A 24381-nucleotide genomic window follows, 5' to 3' on the forward strand; every position below is an offset into this window, starting at 1 on the left:
TGAAAGCCAGTTGTTTGCCTATCATCAATTGTTTAGCTTTTTATGAACTAAATGTAAAGATCTCACATCATTAACACAATCAATGCAAATAGTCCCCATGATAAATACCCCACCAGCAAAACCCGAACTGTCCTACCTATACTCTAAGTTTGGGGGTAGAACATCTGACCTGTTAAGTAAGCATTAGAGATGAGCGAACCGGGTTCGGGTTCGAGTCCATCCGAACCCGAACGATCGGCATTTGATTAGCGGGGGCTGCAGAACTTGGATAAAGCTCTAAGGTTGTCTGGAAAGCATGGATACAGCCAATGACTATATCCATGTTTTCCACATAGTCTTATAGCTTTATCCAAGTTCAGCAGCCACCGCTAATCAAATGCCGAAAGTTCGGGTTCGGATGGACTCGAGCATGCTTGTGGTTCGCTCATCTCTAGTAAGCATCTGTTCAAATATGGGCCATTATTTTTTAAGACCCAGAAATAAACAAGATGATCCTTGAGGAATGGGCTGCTATCTGCCGAGCTGTGCTGAGAAAGAGATGGAGAGACACATACACTCACCGGCCACTTTATTAGGTACACCTGTCCAACTGCACGTTACCACTTAATTTCTAAACAGCCAATCACATGGCGGCAACTCAGTGCATTTAGGCTTGTAGACATGGTCAAGACAATCTCCTGCAGTTCAAACCGAGCATCAGTATGGGGAAGAAAGGTGATTTGAGGGCCTTTGAACGTGGCATGGTTGTTGGTGCCAGAAGGGCTGGTCTGAGTATTTCAGAAACTGCTGATCTACTGGGATTTTCACGCACAACCATCTCTAGGGTTTACAGAGAATCAGAGGAGAATGGGCAGACTGGTTCCAGCTGATAGAAAGGCAACATTGACTCAAATAACCAACCATTACAACCAAGGTAGGCAGAAGAGCATCTATGAATGCACAGTATGGCCAACTTTGAGGCAGATGGGCTACAGCAGCAGAAGACCACACCGGGTGCCACTCCTTTCAGCTAAGAACAGGAAACTGAGGCTACATTTTGCACAAGCTCATCGAAATTGGACAGTGGAAGATTGGAAAAACGTTGCCTGGTCTGATGAGTCTCGATTTCTGCTGCGACATTCGGATGGTAGGGTCAGAATTTGGCGTCAACAACATGAAAGCATGGATCCATCCTGCCTTGTATCAGCGGTTCAGGCTGGTGGTGGTGGTGTCATGGTGTGGGGAATATTTTCTTGGCACTCTTTGGGCCCCTTGGTACCAATTGAGCATCGTTGCAATGCCACAGCCTACCTGAGTATTGTTGCTGACCATGTCCATCCCTTTATGACCACAATGTACCCAACATCTGATGGCTACTTTCAGCAGGATAATGCGCCATGTCATAAAGCTAGAATCATCTCAGACTGGTTTCTTGAACATGACAATGAGTTCACTGTAGTCAAATGGCCTCCACAGTCACCAGATCTCAATCCAATAGAGCATCTTTGGGATGTGGTGGAACGGGAGATTCGCATCATGGATGTGCAGCCGACAAATCAGCGGCAACTGTGTGATGCCATCATGTCAATATGGACCAAAATCTCTGAGGAATGCTTCCAGCACCTTGTTGAATCTATGCCACCAAGAAATGAGGCAGTTCTGAAGGCAAAAGGGGGTCCAACCCGTTACTAGCATGGTGTACCTAATAAAGTGGCCGGTAAGTGTATTTCCAGCTGGTACATCAAACTATTTATGTTTCTATGGTGAGAGGGTAGGGGGTGAGTGGTAAAGCAAAGTTGGGAATTGTGATGCTGTGATCATTATGTATGTGATCACATTAACTTATCTTGCTCTCATTTAAGGGGTACTCTGGGCAGGAGGCGATTTCTCAGTATCGCCGGAGAGGGGGTGGACTTCAGCTCTGGGGCCCGCATCAGGCTGCTCCGGTCGCTCATGTCTCAAACAGAACTTGAGATGTGAAATTGGTAGACCCACGCCTCCCACGCAGAAATACCCCTTTAAGAGACCTACATCTGTTCCTTTCTCTGTAACTTTTGATGCATGGTACAATCCAGTACCAATGCTGTTTTTCTTTTCATTTTTTTTATTTTGTGAATCTTTTTGGCAAAACGTTTTGACTTTTTTTTTTATTTTTGGGAAGTTTATCAGCTATAAAATACAGACATTTTTGGTGACATATTTTGCTTGTTCTTAAAGAGTCACTGTCGTTATAACTTTCAAAATCTAAATCCTACCTTCATTATTTTTTTTAGTCTAAACACAGGAAGTCAGTGTTTGAGAACAACTCACCAGTCACGCTCCCCTCACGGCATGCGTTCTCCTGTCATCTTGCGGAGCAGGCAGTGTGGTACAGAGACACTGCCTGCTAGATTAAATACATTAAGAATCAGTTCTCCCTTTTTCCATTCTCAACAGTTAAAGGAAACCACTTGCAGCAAATTGATGCAGCTCAAAGGGCCTGTGTCCCGGATGTTTTAGGACCCTATCAACGCCCCTGCAGGGGACACTTTTAAGCAGAGTATTATAGAGTATGCCTCGATTCTCCTAAGGGTTCAATTTTAACCCCTTACAACTCATCTCAATCATCCAGTGGAGATTGATTGTGAATTAACCCTTACATGTATACTTAAAGGAACAGTGTCACATTTTTGATATTTTTTTAATGAAAAGTAATAAGTATAAATAAGTCTGTTGGATGTTGAATAATAGTCCAGTCTGGCAACATAATACACACATAAATAGCTCGCAACCATCCCGATACGGAATTCCCGATTTTTGGATGCTGTCCCGGAACGGCTCCCATATTAATGTTCTATGAAAAAGAGGATATGGAGGCACTCACCGTATAAAATTCTTTATTAGTAACCGTTCATAAAACCAACGAACAGAGTGTGTAGCAGTCGGCGGGGACGCCGTTCAGCAGCTGATAGTGTCCCATATTAAAATGCCCCAACTGGGTGCTGCAGTGTTGTGATGCCAGTGTTCTCAGAGCCGGGCAAGGATTAGCACTGGAACAGTAGTATACAGCTGAAAAAACTCATGTGGCTAGGAAGCTCCACCAATAATACAAGTGACTGGGATCATGTGATTGTCTCATGGCCGGGTCAGGTAGCTCCAATAACGAAAGGCAAACTGGTCATGTGATTATCATGGGCGAATTAGAAAGCAGCACTGTCGTCCTGCTTCCTTCCCTAGTACCACAATGTCCATGGCTTCCTTATACAGGTACATAAGAGACTGGAGTACATGCAGCATTGCATTATATGCTGCACATTCCCCATGTCTCTTCTACAGGATTTCTTCCTTTAGCTGTCGGGTCAGATGTGTCCCCCCTCCATAGGGGGTGGCCCCCAGCTGCTATCAGTAGCTGGGGCCGCCACTAGTAGCCGGCACAGAGCGATCCTTCATTTTTATCTCGTAAAAGAATCATCTATCACATGGTTGACACATGTAGACCCATTTTCCTGTGGGCATAACAAATGCCGTAATCATTTCAATGTGTCCAGGAGTTTCCAATAAGCAATAAGCAGAAACTTTGGTATTTACAGAATATCAATTGTATGAGATGAAATATGTGGTGTGCTTGATATCCTGCGTTTTATGTGAAGTCCAGTACATAAAGTGCACTGCAGATTTGTAAAAAAGTGCCAGCAGTTTCTCATCAATTTGACACTAAACATGCAGGAGATACATCAGGTCATAGAGTCCTGTGGATCAAGAGGGCCCCAGGGCAGGGGATCACAGAGGGAAGCTTTAGCTATAGAAACTATGTGCATCTTCTGAGTAGGTGTGTGAGTCCCATCTGGTATGAATAGAGATTTAATGTGTCACTTTACTATTGAAGTAAGTTGTGAGAGATTATATAACCTTCGGATCGTTTCTCTGCATATGCACTGGAAATAGTGCCATATGCTAGAAGCTTTACCTTACTGACTATAGCAAAATCCTTTTTTGGTCTGGGATATATATTTGTATGTAAGTTTTTATATGCGTTGCGTTATGATGTCAGACTGGCAGGGCCGTCTTACCCATTGGGCATGATAGGCAGCTGCCCGGGGGCCCTTGCGTCCTAGGGGGCCCCTGCCCGCTGTGACATATTCCCTGTCCCCGGTCCCCAAGCAAGCTCCCTTGTAGATATTGAGCCTGTGCTATCGTGAGCCGCTCCCCCCTCCCCCCGGCCGACGTGACGTGTTCCTTGTCCCTGGTCTGTAGGTGCTGTGCAGTGCCTGTGCTTTGAGTCCTGCTGTCAGCTGCACCCCCAGCAGCTGAGACTCCTCCTCCTTCACGTATTAACTGAGGAGGACGACGTCCTTCAATTCGCACCTCTGTCCAGGGGCCCATAATGCTGTTAAGACGGCCCTGCAGACTGGACTGTTATTTCAAAGTATACATGTAAGAGTTAAAAGGCTATTCCAGCAAAATCAACTTTTCCCCTATCCACAGGATAGGGGAAAAGTAGGAGGTTGCGGGGGGTCAGACCTCTGTACCCCCCGCTGATCTTCGTAATGGGCCCCCTATGGAGAGACAGAAAAAGACAAGTATGCCGGAAGAGCATTGTCCTCAGCTCTTTCCGTAGGCTCCATAGGAACAAATAGAGTCGTGGGTCACGTGTTGTGTCCACGGCTCTATTCATTGCACAGAAGTCAGGGCACGATACGGAGATTGGCAGGGGGTACAGAGGTCGATCTGGCAATAGATCTCCATTAGATGATTGAGATGTAAGGGCTAACCTATCTATTGGAGGATTAAGACACGTGATACTCTATTTAGAAATAAAAAGGTAAGATTATTAAAAGGGGTTATTCAGCACCACAAAAACATGGCCACTTTCTTCCAGACGCAGCACCACTCATGTTTCCAGTCTTGATGTAGGTTTTGCTACTCATTTCCATTGATGTGAATGAAGCTTATTTGCAAAACACATCTGAACTGGAAACAAGAGTGGTGCTGTCTCGTGAAGAAAGTGGCCATGTTTTTGTAGCACTGGATATCCCTTTTAACAGTGACAAATCACCCCAAAGGCGTCCATGTTACTGTTCTCTGTAAGCAGTTTTACGAACGCTAAATAAAGAATGGACTTTTACTACAGTCAAGCACTGGACTTCTTTTCTGCATATTGTCGGACTGCAGATCTAAAAAACTGCAGACTGTGTGAATAGCCCAATACAAATCAATGTGCCCTAAATTTGACGGTAATTACGGATTCAACTGTAAGAAAAAATCTATATAAAAAAATCTAGAATATCACATTGTTTGAATCTTAAATAATTATTATGTATTTTATTACAAGAAATAAGTATTTGATACAGTAGTAACAGAACTTAATATTTGGTACAGAAACCTTTGTTTGCAATTACAGAAGTCGTTTCCTGTAGTTCTTCACCAAGTTTGCACACACTGCAGCAGGGATTTTGTCCCACTCCTCCATAAAGATCTCCAGATCTTGTAGGTTTGGGGGCTGTCACTGGGCAACATTGAGTTTCAGCTCCCTTCAAAGATTTTCTATTGGGTTCAAGACTGGCTAGGCAACTCCAGGACCTTGAAATGCGTTTTATGGAGAACCATAGAAGAAGCAGAAGGTAAAGACCCATTCCTTAGTTTCCCTGGCTGTGTGTTTTGGTCATTGTTTTGCTGGAAGACACAGCCACAACCCATATTCAATGCCTTTACTGAGGGAAGGAGGTTGTTGACCAAATTCTCAAGACACATGGCCCCATCCTTCCTTCAATACGGTGCAGTCATCTTGAAAACCACCCCAAAACTGATGTTTCTACTCCCATTTGACTGTGTTCTTGGGCTTGTACCCATTCTTCTTCCTCCTATGGTAAGCACTTGCATCTGTGGGTTGCTTTTGCACTTTCAGTTTTTTTGTCTGTACTTCAGCTACACGCAGCGTGCAACCTTCAGTGTGAACAGAGGCATAGAGGTGCTGCCATTTTTTCCTTATTTTCTGTTGAATGTGGTGGATGTGGCTACCTCCTGTTGGCTTGCACTCCACCCATGTCCCAAGGGTGCTATAATAAGAGATTATTTGGATCCTATCTTCCCAGTTGTATACTTGTTCAACCCAGGAGAGGCCATTGCTAGTGTGAAAATGCTACCGTAGGGACCATGGGGGATATGTATGAAAAGGCGTAAATGCCTTTTTAGGCGCAGATGGGGCAAATTGGCGTAAAAATATTCGCAAATGGTATTTTTGCAAATATTTTTTTCCCATCTGCCCCATCTGCGCCAGTGGGGCGGAGAGGGGGCGTTAAAGGAGGTGCGGCAGCACGCAGAGGGGGCTGGCGTAGATTTCAATATTTTCGCACGAATGGGCTCCGTGCAATCGGGATTTTTTTAGAGGCAGTGCGCCTCTACATAAATCCCCTGAGCTCCAGAGCTGCAGGGACTTTTGTAAGCCTGAAGTAAAAAACGCTGGACTATATAAATTTTCCCCATGTCTCTGAGGACACCCCTAAAACATTAATATAGTGCTCAACAATCAGCATGTTATCCTATATTTTCTGGATAGGGGATAACATTCTCAAATGAGAATACTCCTTTAGGCTATGTTCAAACAACCTAACTTTTCTATTACTCACGACCATTGTTGCCGATTTACAACAACGGCAGTGATTAATAGAAAAGTTATGTTGCACTGCAGTCAGGGTATATACTCTGTCCGGGATCCCTAGCGACCCCAGGAAAAACTGACATGTCAGTTTTGTGCGGCCGCTATTCATTAATGAGCAGCCGCACAACACTGACAGCTCATACAATAGAGAATGTGGCTCTGGCCGCACTCTTGTGTGCTATGGTAAATTAGGATGCGGGCGCACACAGATGCACCCGCATCCCAATCCAGCACAAATAAAGTTCATCAGGCCGGTACTGCAGTACCGCCTGGGATGATCTTCGCTGACATCGGCTGTTCTGTGGTGGTATTGTAGAAAAGGCTGATAGATCCTTGAAATCCTCCCATGAAGGGAGGGTGATCTTGGGGAGAAATTGGGCCTTCCTGGGACACAAGAATGGTAAAATGGACGGGAGGCTTCTAAAAAGATCTAGAAGTAGAGGGATATAGGAGTGAGTGGTGAGTGGGTGGATGTGAGTGGCTCCGAGACTCCCCTCTGGATAAAGAAACTTATAAAGTGAATAATCTTACTTAAATAAAAGCTCAAAGAAGAGATGAAATGAAAAAGGGGAAAATTATATATATATATATATATATATATATATATATATATATATATATATCTAAATAAGAGAATTTATTACATGAAAATAATTGAATAGTAATAACTAACTATACAAAACAAAGGAGTCAGAGAAAGCATGGCATCCCACAGAGAATAAAATGAATGTAATAATGGGTATTAACACCAACTTGAGGTTATATAAATAGGGAGAGAAAGGGGTTGTGAATTAATACCAAACTATACACTTAATGGAACTTAGATGCAATTGGAGTTGACCGCTGGACTCTATGTCCTCCCATGTTCTGGCGTTGTCAGTCAGTCAGTAACTGCAGTGGTATCTTGTCCCAGTCACTGACTGGCTAAGCAGAAATTTGTAAGCTTGGGTCAGAATGTTGCAGGAGCAGGAGATCCAGAAGCCCGGTAAGGGTCTGTGTGCCGTAAGGCAGTGCTGTGGGGGCACAGGGATGGGTAAGTAGAGTTTCTCTATTATGTTCCTGCCTGCAGAAGATTTGTTATTTTAACCAGGCTTCTCCTTTAAATTTTATCAACAATTGTGCTGGCAATTACCAATTTCATGAAGAAAGAGACAGTATTTCTTTGGTGTCCTCCTGAAAAGTAAGCTCATGTGCAGTAGGGGCAGTTATATAGCAATACCCTTGTATTTATTTCTTTTAAAGTTTGATGTGGAAAACAGGGAGCACTGAGCCATCGCACTTTGTATGCGTCCTATAAGCTGTTCTTCTCAAAATGTTCTTAGCTGAGATCTGCTCAACTGTTTTAGGCTATCCAGTTCCAGCAGTTGTACCAATAACGTAACACTCTGTGTTACATCAGATGGTGATGTTGATATGATGTTCAGATATGATGTTGTAGTTAAAGTAATGCAGGAATAGGTTTGACATATAAGCAATGAAGTTAGTATCTATCTTACGGTGCCTACACATTGGATTTAAGGGGTTTGCCCACAAATAAAAAATATGGCTGCACAGTAATTTCCATCCTGTTCGTAGACGGCAGAGGCATTTGGGTAAAACTGGGTGAACTTGTCTGACAAAGAGAATCCCGAAAGCTCACAATTCTGACAATTTTTTGTTGGCCAATAAAGGTATCACTCTTAAAATACTTTGACCACAAGTAACTACCACTCTACAGGGATAGAATGTATGGTATGTTTTAGCTGATTTAGCATTTAAAAGGCTAATTGGCAAGCACGGCGATCGACCGTGCCCACTAATTGCTGCGGTCCCGGGCTGCAGATAGCACCCGCGATCGCAGCGGTTCAAAGCAGGATCGCCGCGGGACCCCTCTCTGAACTCCCCCACCCGTCTAAAATAACAGACATCATTTAGCTGTCTGGCCTCCCCTTCGTGCAATGACTGATGTTTGTACATTATTCTAGTTTGGGGTTACTAATCGGCCTTCGGATGTGTCTTTAATTGAAAAGTCCATTGAATTTAATAGTAAAAACAGAGAAAGAATGGTGACAAAAGAAAAACTGTGTGTAAACAACTAATAAAAAACCACCACTGTTTGCAAAAGACGCCCGAAAATAATTGTCATGATCATTATTTAGATGTCAGTGGTCAAGACGTTCGTTATTCAATACATTGTGTGTATTGGACGTCCGTCTTTCCATTGACTTCAATGCATTGCCGTCAGTAAAAATGCGGCAATAACAGACTTTTTTTTTAAATAGCAAAAGCGTACGCCTTTTCTCTATTTTTGACGTTGTGTGAACATAGCCTAACCCTGTATTTTATTATTTTATTTTTTTGCTGGGTTTTGCTCCTAATTTTGATGCATTTCACCTGAGGAAAGAGTTGTGCTAAAATCTGCGCCAAAAAAAAAAAAAAAAAAGAAAAAAAGAAACATTACCTTTACTTAGAATAACCTGAGGTGAGTACCCAACAAAATGTAATTACCTTGGGAGTTTTCAAAAGTGGTGCATTTATGGTATTTAAATAATTACCTTAACCTCTTAAGGAAGGAGCCAATTTTCATTTTTGCGTTTTCGTTTTTTCCTCCTTGTGTTTAAAAGGCCATAGCACTTGCATTTTTCATCTGGAGACCCACATGAGCCCTTATTTTTTGCGTCACTAATTGTACTTTGCAATGACAGGCTGAACTTTTGCATAAAGTACACTGCGAAACCAGAAAAAAATTCAATGTGTGGTAAAATTGAACAAAAAAACGCATTTTATTTATTTAGGAGTTTTTTGTTTTTACGCCAATCGCCCTGGGGTAAAACTGACTTGTTATTCTAAGTTCCTTAAAATCGCTTAATTCCCAGGCTTATAGCGCTTTTATCCTTTGGTCTATGGGGCTGTGTGAGGTGTCATTTTTTGCGCCATGATGTTTACTTTCTATCGATACCTTGACTGCACATATACAACTTTTTGATTGCTTTTTATTACATTTTTTCTGGATTTGATGCGACCAAAAATGTGCAATTTTGCACTTTGGGATTGTTTTGCGCTTACGCCGTTTACCGTGCGAGATTAGGAATATGATTAATTAATAGTTCGGGCGATTATGCACACGGCGATACCAAACATGTTAGTTTATTTATTTATTTACTTTTATTTAAAGGGGCTTTTTACTAATAACAACACTTTTTTTTTTTTTTACACTTATACTAGAAGCCCCCCTGGGGGACTTCTAGTATAAGTATACTGATCTCTCATTGAGATCTTTGCTGTATGCTTATACAGCAAAGATCAATAAGATCGGCACTCGGATGCTTTCGGCTGCTGCAGCCGAAAGCATCCGAGTGCCGAGCCGGGATCAGCGCCATTTTGGAGCTGACACCCGGCCGGTAAAGATGTGTGGATCGCTCCTCCGGGACAACGTCCCGGAGGAGCAATCCATCCCACTAGACACCAGGGAAGTGCTGCATCCGGTAATCGGATGCAGCTGTCATCTTTGACAGCTGCATCTGATTACTGTATTGAAGGGCACGGCAATCGGACCGTGCCCGCTAATAGCCGCGGCCCCGGGCTACACGCGGCAGCCAGGACCGCGGCGGTTCAGAGCGGGGTTGCCGTGCGGCCCCACTTTAAACACCTCTTGCGGACGTATGATGTACCGGTACGTCATGCGTCCTTAAGAGGTTAAAACTATGTTCATACACTGTAAAATAAAAGAAAAATACCGTAATTTCGGTCAAAATATGGCTGTAATTTCCATATAATGAAGTGCTGTTTTTTAAACAATAGATAACTACTACAAAAAAAACCTAATTTTCTTTGCAGGTAAAATGAGCAAAACCTTTGTGTGAACATAGCTTCAAAGAAACATATCAAGAAAATTTCAAAATGTAGTATGCTCTAGTTTGGCATTTCTTTTTTTCCACTTTGTGTGCCGTCTATCCCCATAATTATACATAGTGCATTTTTGGGCTATGTTAACACATAGTATTTCCGTCTTTTTTCAACCAAAAATGTGTAAACATAGCCTTGTTGTCTTGCAAATGATATTCATTGAGAAACATGACGCATCGCATGTTCTACAGAATTGCAACTAAAAATGCATGTACTAAAACACATTGGTGTGAAGAAGATCCTATACTGCTCAAGAATACAGTATATGACACTTACCATTTCCAGAGGCTGAAGATCCTATACACAAACATATGACAGGCAGCATTCCCAGGATGCTTTGACTGACGCGGAGATCTCCCATTTCTGCAGTGCAGTGACTTGAATATGAAGAAAACCAGATAAATTTGTTAGTAGTCCCGCATGTCCCGTCTTCTGTCACAGACACTAGGATCCTAATTTGTATCCTTCCTTAAAGAAGATAGGAAAAATCATACGTTTTCAGTAAAAACACACAAGACAGAAGTGTACAGATAACACCCACCCTGGCCAGCCTCTTCTCCTCCCATATGAGTGCAATAAGTACTCCTACATGTACGTCAGTCATTTACCTGGAGCATTTGTACTTACTACATTATGGAACATGTGCTCGTATTGGAAACAGAAAGGACTGGTGTCTTAAAATAGGTACAGGAATAGTACTGAGAGTATACATTGTTGTAGTGTGCATCACACAGGCATTATACACTATTATCTACTACATTGGATTGTAATTGTGTATCCTTTAGTGATTGATGATCTAGTAATTGGTGTTACAATATCATATTAGCCAAATTTGTTAAATATTTAGCTACGTTAAAATGTACCTGTACTTTCTGAAAAAAATGTTATGGGAAGTTCTCTTAAATGAAGCGAGGGTGGCAAGAAGGTTATTTTAGTATTCTCGCTGCTGTTGATGAACCCCTGAGATTACCCCCTCCCCCCCATAATTCAAAGATTTTTATCATTCTCTCAATTTAAGGGACCAGAGTTGGGCTGTTATTGATGCAATGTCTTTTCAACATGTTATGGAAAATGAGAGGAAAACTGCACCATGATCAATACAAGGAAAGGTTACATTACAAAGCAGCCCTGGTCTAAGCAATAAATTACTGCTACTGCTTCTGATAATGATGACAACAAGCTGATGATGATGCAATCATTACATGGCTAATGGTGGTTTTACACGGAACGATTTATAGTTCGAATTTGCACGATAACGGACGAATTCGAACGATAATCGTACATCTAAACGCAGCAAACGATCAAGCGACGAGCGAGAAATCGTTCATTTTGATCTTTCAACAACTTCTCAAATCGTCGTCAAAATTCGCAGATCATTCCATGTAAACAGTCTTTCAACGATTTCACCTATGTATGAGATAGGCTTAAGCAATCGCAAAACGATTTTTTACACAGAGCGATAATCGGCCGAATCGGCCTGCTTCGGCTGATTATCGCTCTGTGTAATAGAAAGAATGATCAGTTGATGACAATAATCATCGGCTGATTGTTTCTTTAGGTCCAGACCTAAAATCATCAGGCGTCGGGCGAGCATCGCTACATGTAATAGCAATGTGCAACCGATGGCTGATGATTATAGTATAAATGAATAAAATATGAACCCACCTTTCCACGTTCTCCAGTATCCTAGGAGGCCTTCTCCACTGTCTGCAGTTCTGCCTTCTGTTCCAGTCTTCACACTGACATGTCTCGGCCGCGGCTTGTCAGTGCAGACTAGAATGAAAGGCAGAGCTGCAGACAGCTGGAAAGGCCTCCAAGGATATAACAGATCAGTAAGGCCCCCTTCACACGTCCGGAAAATCTGTCCGGATTTCCTATCAGGAAATCCGGACGGATTTCCGGACTCATAGGCTGACATTAGACACGGACACCCTTCCGGATTTTTCCGGAAGGGTGTCCGTTCCGGACAATAGGACCGGATTTTTTAGATCCTGTCCTATTTTCGTCCGGAAATCCGGCACGGACGCCCCCATAGAAGTCTATGGGAGCGCCGGAATCACGGGCATTTTCCTGATGTATATCAGGAAAGTGCCCGTGATTCCGGAATGGTAGACAGCCAGGACCTCACCACGGGGCCAGGGTGCGGTGCGGTGCAGCCCGCCCGCCCGCTCCGCTCGCCCGCCCGCCCCTCTGGTACTACAGGGCTGGCCGGCCAGAGTGCGGTGCAGCCCGCCCGCCCGCTCGCTCCGCTCTGCTGACAGGCCATGATGGGAGTTGTAGTTCTGCAGCCTGTGGCCATCCAGGTTGCAGAAATACAACTCCCATCATGGCTCTGCTGGCAGGCCATGATGGGAGTTGTAATTCTGCAGCCTGTGGCCATCCAGGTTGCAGAAGTACAACTCCCATCATGGCTCTGCTGGCAGGCCATGATGGGAGTTGTAGTTCTGCAGCCTGTGGCCATCCAGGTTGCAGAAGTACAACTCCCATCATGGCTCTGCTGGCAGGCCTTGATGGGAGTTGTAGTTCTGCAGCCTGTGGCCATCCAGGTTGCAGAAGTACAACTCCCATCATGGCTCTGCTGGCAGGCCATGATGGGAGTTGTAGTTCTGCAGCCTGTGGCCATTCAGGTTGCAGAAGTACAACTCCCATCATGGCTCTGCTGGCAGGCCATGATGGGAGTTGTAGTTCTGCAGCCTGTGGCCATCCAGGTACACTAGGGGCTGTGTGGGTACCTGTGATTTATGTTGGCATACTAGACCATCTCATCAGGAAATCCTGAAGGTTTTTCCTGATGGTTTCCTGATGGTAAAAACGGATTACTGTCAGGAAATCCTGATACTTTCCTGATGACATTTGAGGTCTCCTGATCAGGATTTCCTGACAGTAAAAACTGACACGGTCGTGTGAATGGGGCCTAAACGAGCGGCGATTTAGCAGATTAGCACTCATTTAAAGTTTATTGTCAAGCCATCTAATAGGACTCTAAGGGCCCTATTCCACCGGACGATTATTGTTCGCATAATCGTTAACGATTAACGATCTCAAACGACTGCTATTGCAAAAGACCTGAAAACGTTCACTCATTTCCATGGAACGATAAACGATACTTATGATCGTATTTGCGATAGTTTTTTCTTTGCTATTTCTACGCTATTGCGTTCGTATCTACTGCGAACGACCGAACAACGTCTTATTCAATGCGAACAATATGCGAACGTTTTGCGAACGAACAACGATAAAAATAGATCCAGCTCTTATAAAGCGATCAACAATTTCTAATTCTGTCGTTAATCATTAACTGCATTTCAACCGAACGATTATCGTTTAGATTCGAATGATTTAACGATAATCTGAACGATAATCGTCCGGTGGAATAGGGCCCTAAGAGATAGGAGATAGAGTGTGAGACACCCAAGCCAGTGATTGGACAGAAGAGAACAATACTAAAGTTAACCCTTTGTACCTTCAGCTGTGCATCTAGAATATGGGAGAATGAGACACCAAGTGGTGATAGTGTAAAATGACATCCATCATCCCAGAGTGTGACACCTGACACCTGAGTTATCATTGGACAGATGGAATAAGACTTAGTGGCACATCTGTACTGGAACACTACAATAATGATGCTACTGGAAGAAAGAAGCCATGTTTTTTTTTTAATTTGCCTCAACTTCAAATTTAAAGTTTCAAAGTTTAAAATTCATCCAATGTGACTAATATGCAATTTTTTGGCCAGATAACTTTTCCCAGCATTCTTTTAGGGAGCTGCAACATTATATTCTGTAGTATAGTAACATAATTATTTGCTTTCCAAATTCCAGTCCACTTAGAGTTGGCAACTCCACACACCATGTATGTTTGCTCGCATTGCTTTATTTACATACAAGCTAACAGAACTTCTGAGATTTTGCCATATTTGTGTCTAAACACATTGATACTTTGACCTGTGGCTACAAGATAGATATATCTTTTCTAGGAATGGCATGGGCTTTAAAGGTGTGCGTAACACATGTGCCAGATCACAAGATCACAGTGCAGGAAGAAAGAACTGTGAGAGTGTGTTTTGGCACCAATAAGGGCTGTGGGGTTTACTCACATGTGGTATCTAGTAAGCTTTTAAGTTATGATTGAGGCAGATGTGTTATGTAAGCCAAAATGTCATATATTGGAGGTACTTTCTACTTCCTGGTTCTTCTCTTACTATGAGGCTGGAGTCTATTTTGTGAAAGTTGATCAAGGTCAGATTGACTGGTGGATCTCTGTGGGCTGCAGGGTTTTGATAGTAATATTAGGTCAGTGGAAAGGCTACTGTGTGATCTGCCTGCTATTGAAAATCCAGCATCAGAAGGAATACCTCAAAGATTAGCTACTGAAACTGAGGAGTATAAAGAAAGAAAGCAATGAGGTGACTAGTTTTATAGGCTGCCTTCTGGTTAGCCTGAGTTGTGAGTTGATGTGACCTGCAAGACCTTGAAGCACAGCTGCTATAAAATATGTGGCGGTGTGCCTGGTGAAGAGGCCACAGCATTTATATCTTTAAAGAAGTCCAGCTATTTGAAAAAAATGTCATCTAGTAGGAGCAGAGGGAACATAACAAATAATCTCAACTCACCTCTCCATGTGCTGTTGCAGTGTTGGATTGCTGTTACAGGACCCCCGCCCAGCTCTGTGATCTCCTGCACAGCCGACGTCTGAGTCACTGACTGGCTGAGCAGGCAGTCCATCAACCAGGTCACGACCCATGACCCGGTTGATGGACTGCCTGCTCAGCCAGTCAGTAACTGGGGCAGGATACAGCTGCAGTCACTGATCAGCTGAGCGCACAATCCATCAGCCGGGACGGACATTTTCTCCCGAGTTGTGAACTCTTTGAAACTTCAGGGGAAAATTACTTCTGGCAGGAGTCTCTGAGGCTGTAAAGTGATGCTTTGTGGGCAGGGGGATAGTTAAGTAGTGATTGTTTATTATGTTCTCCCTTTCCCCTGCTGGCTGTGAAATTTATCAAATTGTTGGGCTTCTCCTTTAAGGAAAGGCCATTGGTAGGTATTCAAGAGATTGGCCATGGCTGTCCATTTTTAATATAGTGGGATATGATGTTTTAGGAAATTCCAAGTTAATAAAGGGGGACCTGCTGTTCAGGACCCTCATCTCTTATCCAGAGTGCAGAACTACTAAGAGGAGGAACTGTCCTGTCCTGCTTTACACAGACAACACACTGATGGACTGAAAAACTGAACACTTACTACCAGGTGTCCTCAAAGATAACAGCTGACTAATGGAGATGTTCTGTGATCAGCTTATTATCAACAGACTCTTCTAGCAAGTAAGAATTGCTCAAAAAGGGAAAAAATGTGAGCTACGGGTATGGCCGTCAAAAGACTGATTCTGACGACGGAAAATGCTGTTTCAGATTTGGAAGGTAAAAAAATAATTTATCTGTAATAACCTTTTTAGAAATTTAACCAGATTTCTATTCTGTCACAAATGAGGCCATGCTATTGTCACATACAAAAATATCCTGAAATGCTATTAAAACTACAACAAAAAGAAACTATAGAACACAACTGTTAAATAATTTCCATTTGACACCAAAGATTATGAACAGATCACCAAAGCAACTCTATATGTTATAAAGTATTTAACAAATTCTACATTTACCTCTTTTATATTACATGGATACAAAACGCCTGGTATTCATAGACATGACAGCTCCTACAACAGTTAGAAACAGATATGCATATTGCCCCCAAGCAAAAATTTTCTGTTAAAGGTTTAACTATTGATATACTGATCAGACCAGCTGCTATACTGCACATACATTATTAATGTACAGCAAGAAATTCTATTGGGCATCTGCTTTTCTGCAAGGATTGCAACAAAAATATCTCTGGCCAAATGAAGGTCTACATCAAGGGTCCTTAACCACGGAGGCCAGCTGTCCGGACCCCTGCTGCGTTCTGCACAGTAACTATGAGCGCTTCTAAGAGACCGCTCTCTGTCTCTGGTGCCGGCACTCGAGTGACATCACTGGAGCGCCGGCGCCAGGACAAGGGTAGAGCTGCTGCAGTGCGGCCACAAGAGGGTAAGAGAAGAGGAGTGTAAGTGTTTGTTTTTGTTGTTGTTATATGCTATATGGGAGGGGGAGCACAAAGCGGTCGTCTATATACTACTGGGGGAGTGTCCAGTCCAATGATACTTTATTTAGCCATACAGAAGGGTAAGAGTGCACAAAGTAGTATAAAGACAGAAGCGTTAGGTCCACTTGGCCTAAATGAACGATCTGACATGAATCTAGTCGTATAACGATTGTAAATAGTACGTGATTGGAGGGATCTTTCCCTTATACAGTTGCAGAGCTTTTTTGTATGTTCCTTTGTATGTTGTAACGGCCTACTTTGTTACCCTTCTGTATGGCTAAATAAAGTATCATTGGACTGGACACGAGTGCCGCAGTCATATGACATATGTGTAGATATGTTTTTGCTCATGATATACATTTTTTCACAAGATGGAGGACATTGCTGTCTATTTAAGTTATTTAGTCTTCCTCTGGTATTACAGAGTAGAGTAAGACATCATGCCCATAAGCAGATTGTATTAGTCTAAATTCTCTATTGATGACATGTCAAAAGTTATTATTTTGACTGGTACTTTTTACCTTTATGAAGACATGCCACAACAGAAACCTGCACAAACCATTCTAGGTTGTCTTAGGCTATGTTCACACAACGTGAACAACCAGCCGTTCCGTGACCCCGGCCAGGTCTCTGCCCGGATCATACCGGCCGGATGATCTTTTCCGCCGCAGAGCTCTGATGCGGGCACATCAGAACTTCCTATAGCACACAGTGAAGCGAGCGGAAGGAGCCGCTCGCTTCACTGTGTGAACTGACATGAGTTTTCTACGGCCGCAATTCATTGAATTGTGTATAACACAATGTGTATACGCTCCGGCCGGGATCCCATTGGAGCAGAGGCAGTGTTCCACTCTGCAGAAAGTACGGCCGTTGTTGCCGTTGGCAACAACGGTCGTACTTTTACGTGGTGTGAACATAGCCTTAAAGGGGCATTGTCATGCTAAACTTCTTCTCAGGCCCACCTGCCTTTGGACCACTTCAGAATCCCCCGAAGCCCTTAGCAAAAAGGGACATGACTATAACTTCCCGTAGATATAACTTCCTGTCCTGTCTCTCCTTCTCTCTCTCTTACAACAAGATCTGGAGAAAATTATTTCCCTCTCATACTTCTCTTTTTTAACCCTTAGAGGATCGGGCCAATTAAAATTTTTGCATTTTCGTTTTTCCCTCCTTTTGCTTAAAAGGCCATAGCACTTGCATTTTTTCACCTAGAAAACCACATGAGGCCTTATTTTTGCGCCACTAATTGTACTTTGCAATGACAGGCACTGTTTCATAAAGTACACTGCGAAACCAAAATAAAATTCAATGTGTGGTGAAATTGAAAGAAAAAACGCATTTCTTTTATTTTTTTCCGTTTTTACGCTGTTCGCCCTGGGGTAAAACTGACTTGTTATATATGTTCCTCAAGTCGTTACGATTACAATGATTTAGAACATGTATAACTTTTATTGTATCTGATGGCCTGTAAAAAATTTAAACCATTTTTAACAAATATATGTTCCTTAAAATCGCTCTATTCCCAGGCTTATAACGCTTTTATCCTTCGGTCTATGGGGCTGTGTGAAGTGTCATTTTTGGCGCCATGATGTTTACTTTTTATTGGTACCTTGATTGCGCATATACAACTTTTTTATCGCTTTTTATTACAATTTTTCTGGATTTGATGCGACCAAAAATGTGCAATTTTGCACTTTGGGATTTTTTTGCGCTTACACTGTTTACCATGCGAGATCAGGAATGTGATTAATTAATAGTTTGAGCGATTACGCATGCGTCGATACCAAACATGTTTATTTATTTTTATTTATAACATGGGAAAAGGGGGGTGGTTCTGACTTTTATTAGGGGAGGGGGCTTTTTATTGATAATAACACTTTTTTTTTTTTTTACACTTATACTAGAAGCCCCCCTGGGGGACTTCTAGTATAAGTACACTGATCTCTCATTGAGATCTATGCTGCATAGATATACAGCATAGATCGATGAGATAGGCACTTTGATTGCTTCCGGCTGCTGCAGCCGGAAGCAATCGAGTGCCGAGTCGGGATCAGCCCCATTACAGCGCTGAGCCCCGACAGAGAAGGATTTGTGGATCGCTCCTCCAGGACAACGTCCCGGAGGAGCGATCCATCCCACTAGACACCAGGGATGGCTGCATTGAAGTAATCGGATGCAGCTGTCAACTTTGACAGCTGCATCTGATTACTTTATTACCGGCACGGCGATCGGACCATGCCCGCTAATAGCCGCGGTCACGGGCTACGAGCGGCACCCGCGACCGCGGTGGTACAGCCCCACTCTGAACACATGGAGGCGGCCCTGGACGTACGGGTACGTCCAAGGTTGCATAAGGGTTAATCTTCCTTCTACAACTAATTCTCTTTTTGCAAGTATATTGATTCATTTATTGTTGTAAATGTTATCTGTTTGTGCAAGGTACCGGATAGGCAACAGCAATGTCAATATTATTTTTATTTGATTAGTTACATTTTAGCATTAACACTCTAAGTCCAAGTTAAGGGCAATCCTTCAGCCATGGTTCACTAGAGGTTTCCTCCCCAAGGGTGTTTTTCTCTCCTGAGAGTGCTGGAGAATGAATGTTCATTAGTCAAGGAGATCTATTCTGCAGTTTTTATAATTTTGCCTGGACTTATACATTCATCGCATTGAATGTATTGAATTGAATTGTGTGTATATATATATATATATATATATATATATATATATATATATATATATATAAATATATATATTAACTCATAGGAGATGTTAAAGGGGTACTCCAGCATGGGAGCACTTTTGCGCTGGGATGTCTTCCCTCGGCCACCCCGTCCCCGGTCCCAGCGCAAAAGTGCCCCCACGCTGGAGTACCCCTTTAAACCTCATGATGGTGAACCGATTGAGCATGGAAGTGGCCATGCTTAAAGTGAATGTACCATCAGGCCAGGGCTGAAGCACTGGAGGCAGGCCGACCCACCCTCAGTGGGAGGGAACCCCTGCACCTTTATGATTCGGCTCTATTGATTCTAATGGAGTAGTGTCATAGAGGGGTGGGGGTTTCCTCCCACTGGGGGTGGATCTACCTGCCCCCAGTGCTTCAGCCCTGGCCTGAGGGTACATTCACTTTAACAATGTCATAATGGTAACCAGGGGCGGGCACATTGGTTAAGCACAGGAGTAAGGATCCTAAGTAGGTTCATTGGTGCCCTTAAAGAGGATGTACCACCTGGTACATCCTCTTTAACCTAAACCCACGGATCAATTGGCGCCGTCACGGGGAAGCCGGTGCCGTTTTTCGGACCGCCGCCCAGTTCCCGTGCACGGCGCCGTTTGATCCAGCAGTACCGCCGATGCTGAAGCCCTCCCACTGAGGGCGGCCCGGCCGGCCTCCAGTGCTTCAGCACCGTCCGGTACCGCTGGATCAAACGGCGCCGTGCACGGGAACCGGGCGGCGATCCATGGGTTCAGGTTAAAGAGGATGTACCGGGTGGTACATCCTCTTTAAAGTATATTGGCTCTGCTAGAATGTGCTTTCCCCTTTATTGATGTCTGTCTAGGACCTCACATTATCTATAAATTCCATTGGCCTAGCAGTTCACCTGGCCCCTTTAATTGTTTTAGTCCTGTGATTTAAATATGTGGCCATCCTAACACCAAAAAGGTGTGTTTTGTGCCTTTATTTCCTAGTCTGTGTTTATTGTTGAAGTTGTTTCAAGAGAAAGCAAGGGTCCATTCAATATCCAAAAATCATGAGGGTTTTGTCTAGTGACCTGATGCTTATCCCGGCTTGTTCTCTTGATCAGTGTGGGTCACAGCAGTGAGACCTCGACTGATCAAAACTGTTCACATGACCCATTTAAGGCACTGGTTTACAGTTTCATTTATTCATTGACCTTTCACAGCCAGCACCCATTCCATGAATAAAGATATGATCACAAAGGGGCATAAACATTCCCCCCTCTGACATATGTCTCAAAACCGATAAAAGAAGCCGGCTAAGGTGGGAAATTATCTCTACAACAAGAAAAGACATGATCCAGCACTGTGACAAACACTTGCTTCTTTATTTTTATATTATAGCAGACAGGTTAAAACCTCCACATGATGTAATCCCCATAGAATCGATGGATATAACATGACTGGGTATTATTGAGTCCTTACTCACCACCTTCCCCAAAATAAAGACACAACACCATGTGGATTTTAATCGGCCACAGCAGCCGAGTTTATTACAAACAAACATTTAAATTAAATAACTCAAACAACCTGAACCTATATTCCCAACCATATTAAATGGCGGAGGTGGTCCTCGAAGCCCAAAAATAACCATGGCGGTCACCCACAATTAATCCTACCCACAGGTTGGCCTTCCATCCGGTCTGCACAGGCTGAGAGGCATACAGTTAACACCTGTGGGCACCCAACTTCCTTTTACCCCCTAAAGGGTTAACTTCCACGAGCCACCAGGTAATTTTCCGTGACCGCCAACTCCATAAAGTTTGCTAAGGGATACTGGAACCCACCTATGGTTCCCTCCCCTATTTTCCACCATTCCCAATAATCACCACCAACTCCGAGGACCCCCCCCATGCCCCAGCTGCTGCGACAAGACAAACACCCCCAGCTGCGCCAATCAAAATACCACATGCCCCCCAACCCCATACACACCGATCCTAAGCAACAGGCAAACCAGGGTGGGTGGGTGGGTGGGGTTGTCACCTCGACTTTTCAAACTGCAAGTGGCTAACACTCCCCCCTCCACTCACAATTTATATCATAACCCCCCCTTATCAAAACACCCCTCCATATATGGTGCCCCACATGACCTCCGACCAATGCCCGAGGCTTAACCCCCCAGTAACCCCCCACCCCTTCTCCTCTAACCAAAACACCCCCACCTCAACCACCTCACCTGCAGACTCTCCTCACCCTGCTCACTGTATTTCAACTCCCCCAGTCCCAATAAGCCCCAGTCATGCTGGCCTACCCTCATGCATTCTGCTACTGTCCGGCCATTACTACCCTGGGGTGTTTCAACCTGTCAGATAGCATATATGAAAAAAGAATTGTGTTTTGTCAGTGCTGAATCATGTCTTTTCTTGTTAGGGCGTGTGCACACCCTATGGGCAGACCCAGTAGCAGAAAATAACTTCAAGGGAGGAGTGAGTGTGGTACTCGACCAGTGACGTGCTATGCTGCCCTCACCTCTGCTAAACAGGACTACTTTACTCCCCTCATATCTTTCTTATCTCACAACCCTAGGCAACTAACACTTTTAATACCCTTCTCTGTCCCTCACTGCTACCCCCCACATCTCTTACCTCTGCTGAGGACTTAAGGACTTTCAAGCAGAAAATCAATGACATCAGAGTAAGCTTCTCCTTGTAGTCCCCTCAACCCCCCTCAGGCCTGTCCAGTGCTCTTCCCCACTAACTCACCTCTCCACCATAACTGAAGAACATCTCTCCAAACTACTCTCCACATCAGACCTCACCACCTGCGCAACCTTGACCCAATCCCATCTTACCTTATTCCCAATCTCACCTCAGCACTTGTCCCAGCACTAACACATCTCTTCAATCTATCACTAACTTCTGGTGTCTTCCCATCTCCATACAAACACGCAACCATCACACCCATCCTTAAAAAGCCATCCCTTGACCCTACTTCCTTATCCAGCTACTGCCCCATCTCACTTCTCCCCTTTGCCTCAAAACTCCTGGAACAACATGTCTATCATGAACTCTCCTCCAACTTTTCATCCAACTTGCTTTTTGACTCCCTGCAATCTGGGTTCCGTCCCCATCACTCCACAGAAACTGCCTTAACCAAAGTGGCCAATGACCTGCTAACTGACAAAGCCTCACGCCAATATTCTGTGCTCCTTCTCCTTGACCTATCTTCTGCCTTCGACACAGTTGACCATCCTCTCCTCTTAAAAATTCTTTCATCTCTTGGTGTCACTTGCTCAGCCCTCTCCTGGATCTCCTCTCACCTCTCAAACCGCACTTTTAGTGTCTCCCACTCCCACACCACCTTCTCTCCTCGTTCCCTCATTGTTGGTGTTCCCCAAGGCTCTGTCCTCGGGCCTCTTTTCTTCTCCATCTATACCTCTGGCCTGACACATATCATAGAATCCCACGGCTTCAGGTACCACCTCTAAGCCAATGACACTCAGATCTACCTCTCTGGTCTGGATGTCACCTCTTTGCGATCTAGAATACCAGTGTCTCCATCGGCCATATCTTCCTTCTTCTGCTCTCACTTTCTAAAGCTCAACATGGACAAAACAGAACTAATCATCTTTCCCCACCTCGCTTCAACCCACCATCTCATCTGTCAATCACTATCAATGGCTGCTCTCTGTCCCGTCTCCCAAGTTCGCTGCCTTGGGGTCACCTTTGATTCTTCCCTGTCTTTTAAACCACATATTCAGGCCCTGACCACCTCCTGCCGCCTTAACCTTAACATCCTCCTCTCTGGCCTTACGACTAACTCCTTTGCTCTTTTTTAGTCTATACTTAACTCTGCTGCCCGACTAATCCACCTTTCCCCTCACTTTGCCTCTGCCTCTTCCCTCTGCCAATCCCTTCACTGTCTCCCCATTAAATTGTTGACCATGATGTACAAGGCCATCCACAACCTGTCCCCTTCGTACATCTCTGACCTGATATCCGGATACCGTCCCTCATGCAACCTTCGATCTTCCAGTGACCTCCTTCTGCTCTCTCCCCTTGTTCATACCTTTCACAACCACCTCAAAGACTTTGCCCAAAACTTCCCCATACTCTAGAACGGTCTACCCCTTATCCGGCTCACGACACATCCGGCTCTCATCCACCATCAAGTCCTTCAAAAGTAACCTGAAAACCCCTCTCTTTAAAGTAGGCTACAACCTATAAGAATTCTGCATCACACTTGACTGGATGCACTTTACCTCCTGTTTCTCTCCCGCTACCTTATAGATTGTAAGCCCTCGCGGGCAGGGTCCTCTTCCCCAATATACCAGCCTGTCTTTTGCCTTCATGTAATGTGTTTATATCTTGTATTGTTCCTGTTTGTTACCCCCATCGCTTGTATAGTGCTCTGGAATTAAGGTCGCTTTATAAATAAATAAATAAATAAATAATAATAATGGTACTAGTGACAACACTTCAATGGTGGTTGGTTGTTGTAGTTGAACAGCTTAGCCAGCGATGGTAGCGTTGTGACACCAGTGCCAGTCCAGCACACAGGTGTGATGTTGGTACCTACTTTTTGCTGTTCCTGGCTGTACTATTCCCCCAAATGGTCGGTGACCTGCCGGGGTGTAGTGGGTCCCTTGGGCTCTTGTCACGGTAGTTCTGAGTGGAAATTGACCAACCCGGACTATCGGTATTGCCACCAACAGAAAGGGGAAAAATGACACAAGGTATGTAGCGAATGTGTATAGGTGCGGGTGCAGAGGAAGAGAGAGTCCCAGCTTTACTGTGCAGTCTCTGAATAATACAAAACACTTTGGCAGCAAATAGATAATCTTTTTACAGGTAATAGTGCTGAACTGGGTCTGTGCTGCAGAGATACTTGAAAGTGCTGAGTATATTAGAGGTAGTCGTAGCGGTGCTTGTATAGCTGAGAGTAGAGTGGAGCAGCGTAGAGGAGAGTAGTTTGTCAAAGGAGTCCCAACCCAAAGTGTGCTCTGCTGTAACTTTAGAGAAATACTTGAGAGTGAAAAGTTTACTTGTACCCATGTTTAGACCA

General features: G+C 43.9%; 1 protein-coding gene across 6 annotated transcripts in view; it reads right to left on the reverse strand.

Moving 5' to 3' along the window:
• The window catches only part of IL13RA1 (interleukin 13 receptor subunit alpha 1), a 90953-nt gene that overhangs the window by 29937 nt on the left and 36635 nt on the right, over positions 1-24381 (reverse strand). For 4 of the 6 annotated variants that reach the window (XR_011358663.1, XM_069943226.1, XM_069943225.1 and 1 more), the window contains one exon: positions 10778-10969. Coding sequence is in view for 4 of the 6 variants with exons in the window: in XM_069943226.1 (XP_069799327.1) it covers positions 10778-10862 (85 nt within the window). In the remaining 2 variants the exon portion in view is untranslated. Of the gene's footprint in view, positions 1-9150; positions 9220-10777; positions 10970-24381 lie in introns of those variants that run through there. The other 2 variants (XM_069943227.1, XM_069943229.1) reach the window with 2 other exon arrangements.

Source organism: Dendropsophus ebraccatus, chromosome 10 (genome assembly GCF_027789765.1).
Source record: "Dendropsophus ebraccatus isolate aDenEbr1 chromosome 10, aDenEbr1.pat, whole genome shotgun sequence".
Classification (NCBI taxonomy): Eukaryota; Metazoa; Chordata; class Amphibia; order Anura; family Hylidae; genus Dendropsophus; species Dendropsophus ebraccatus.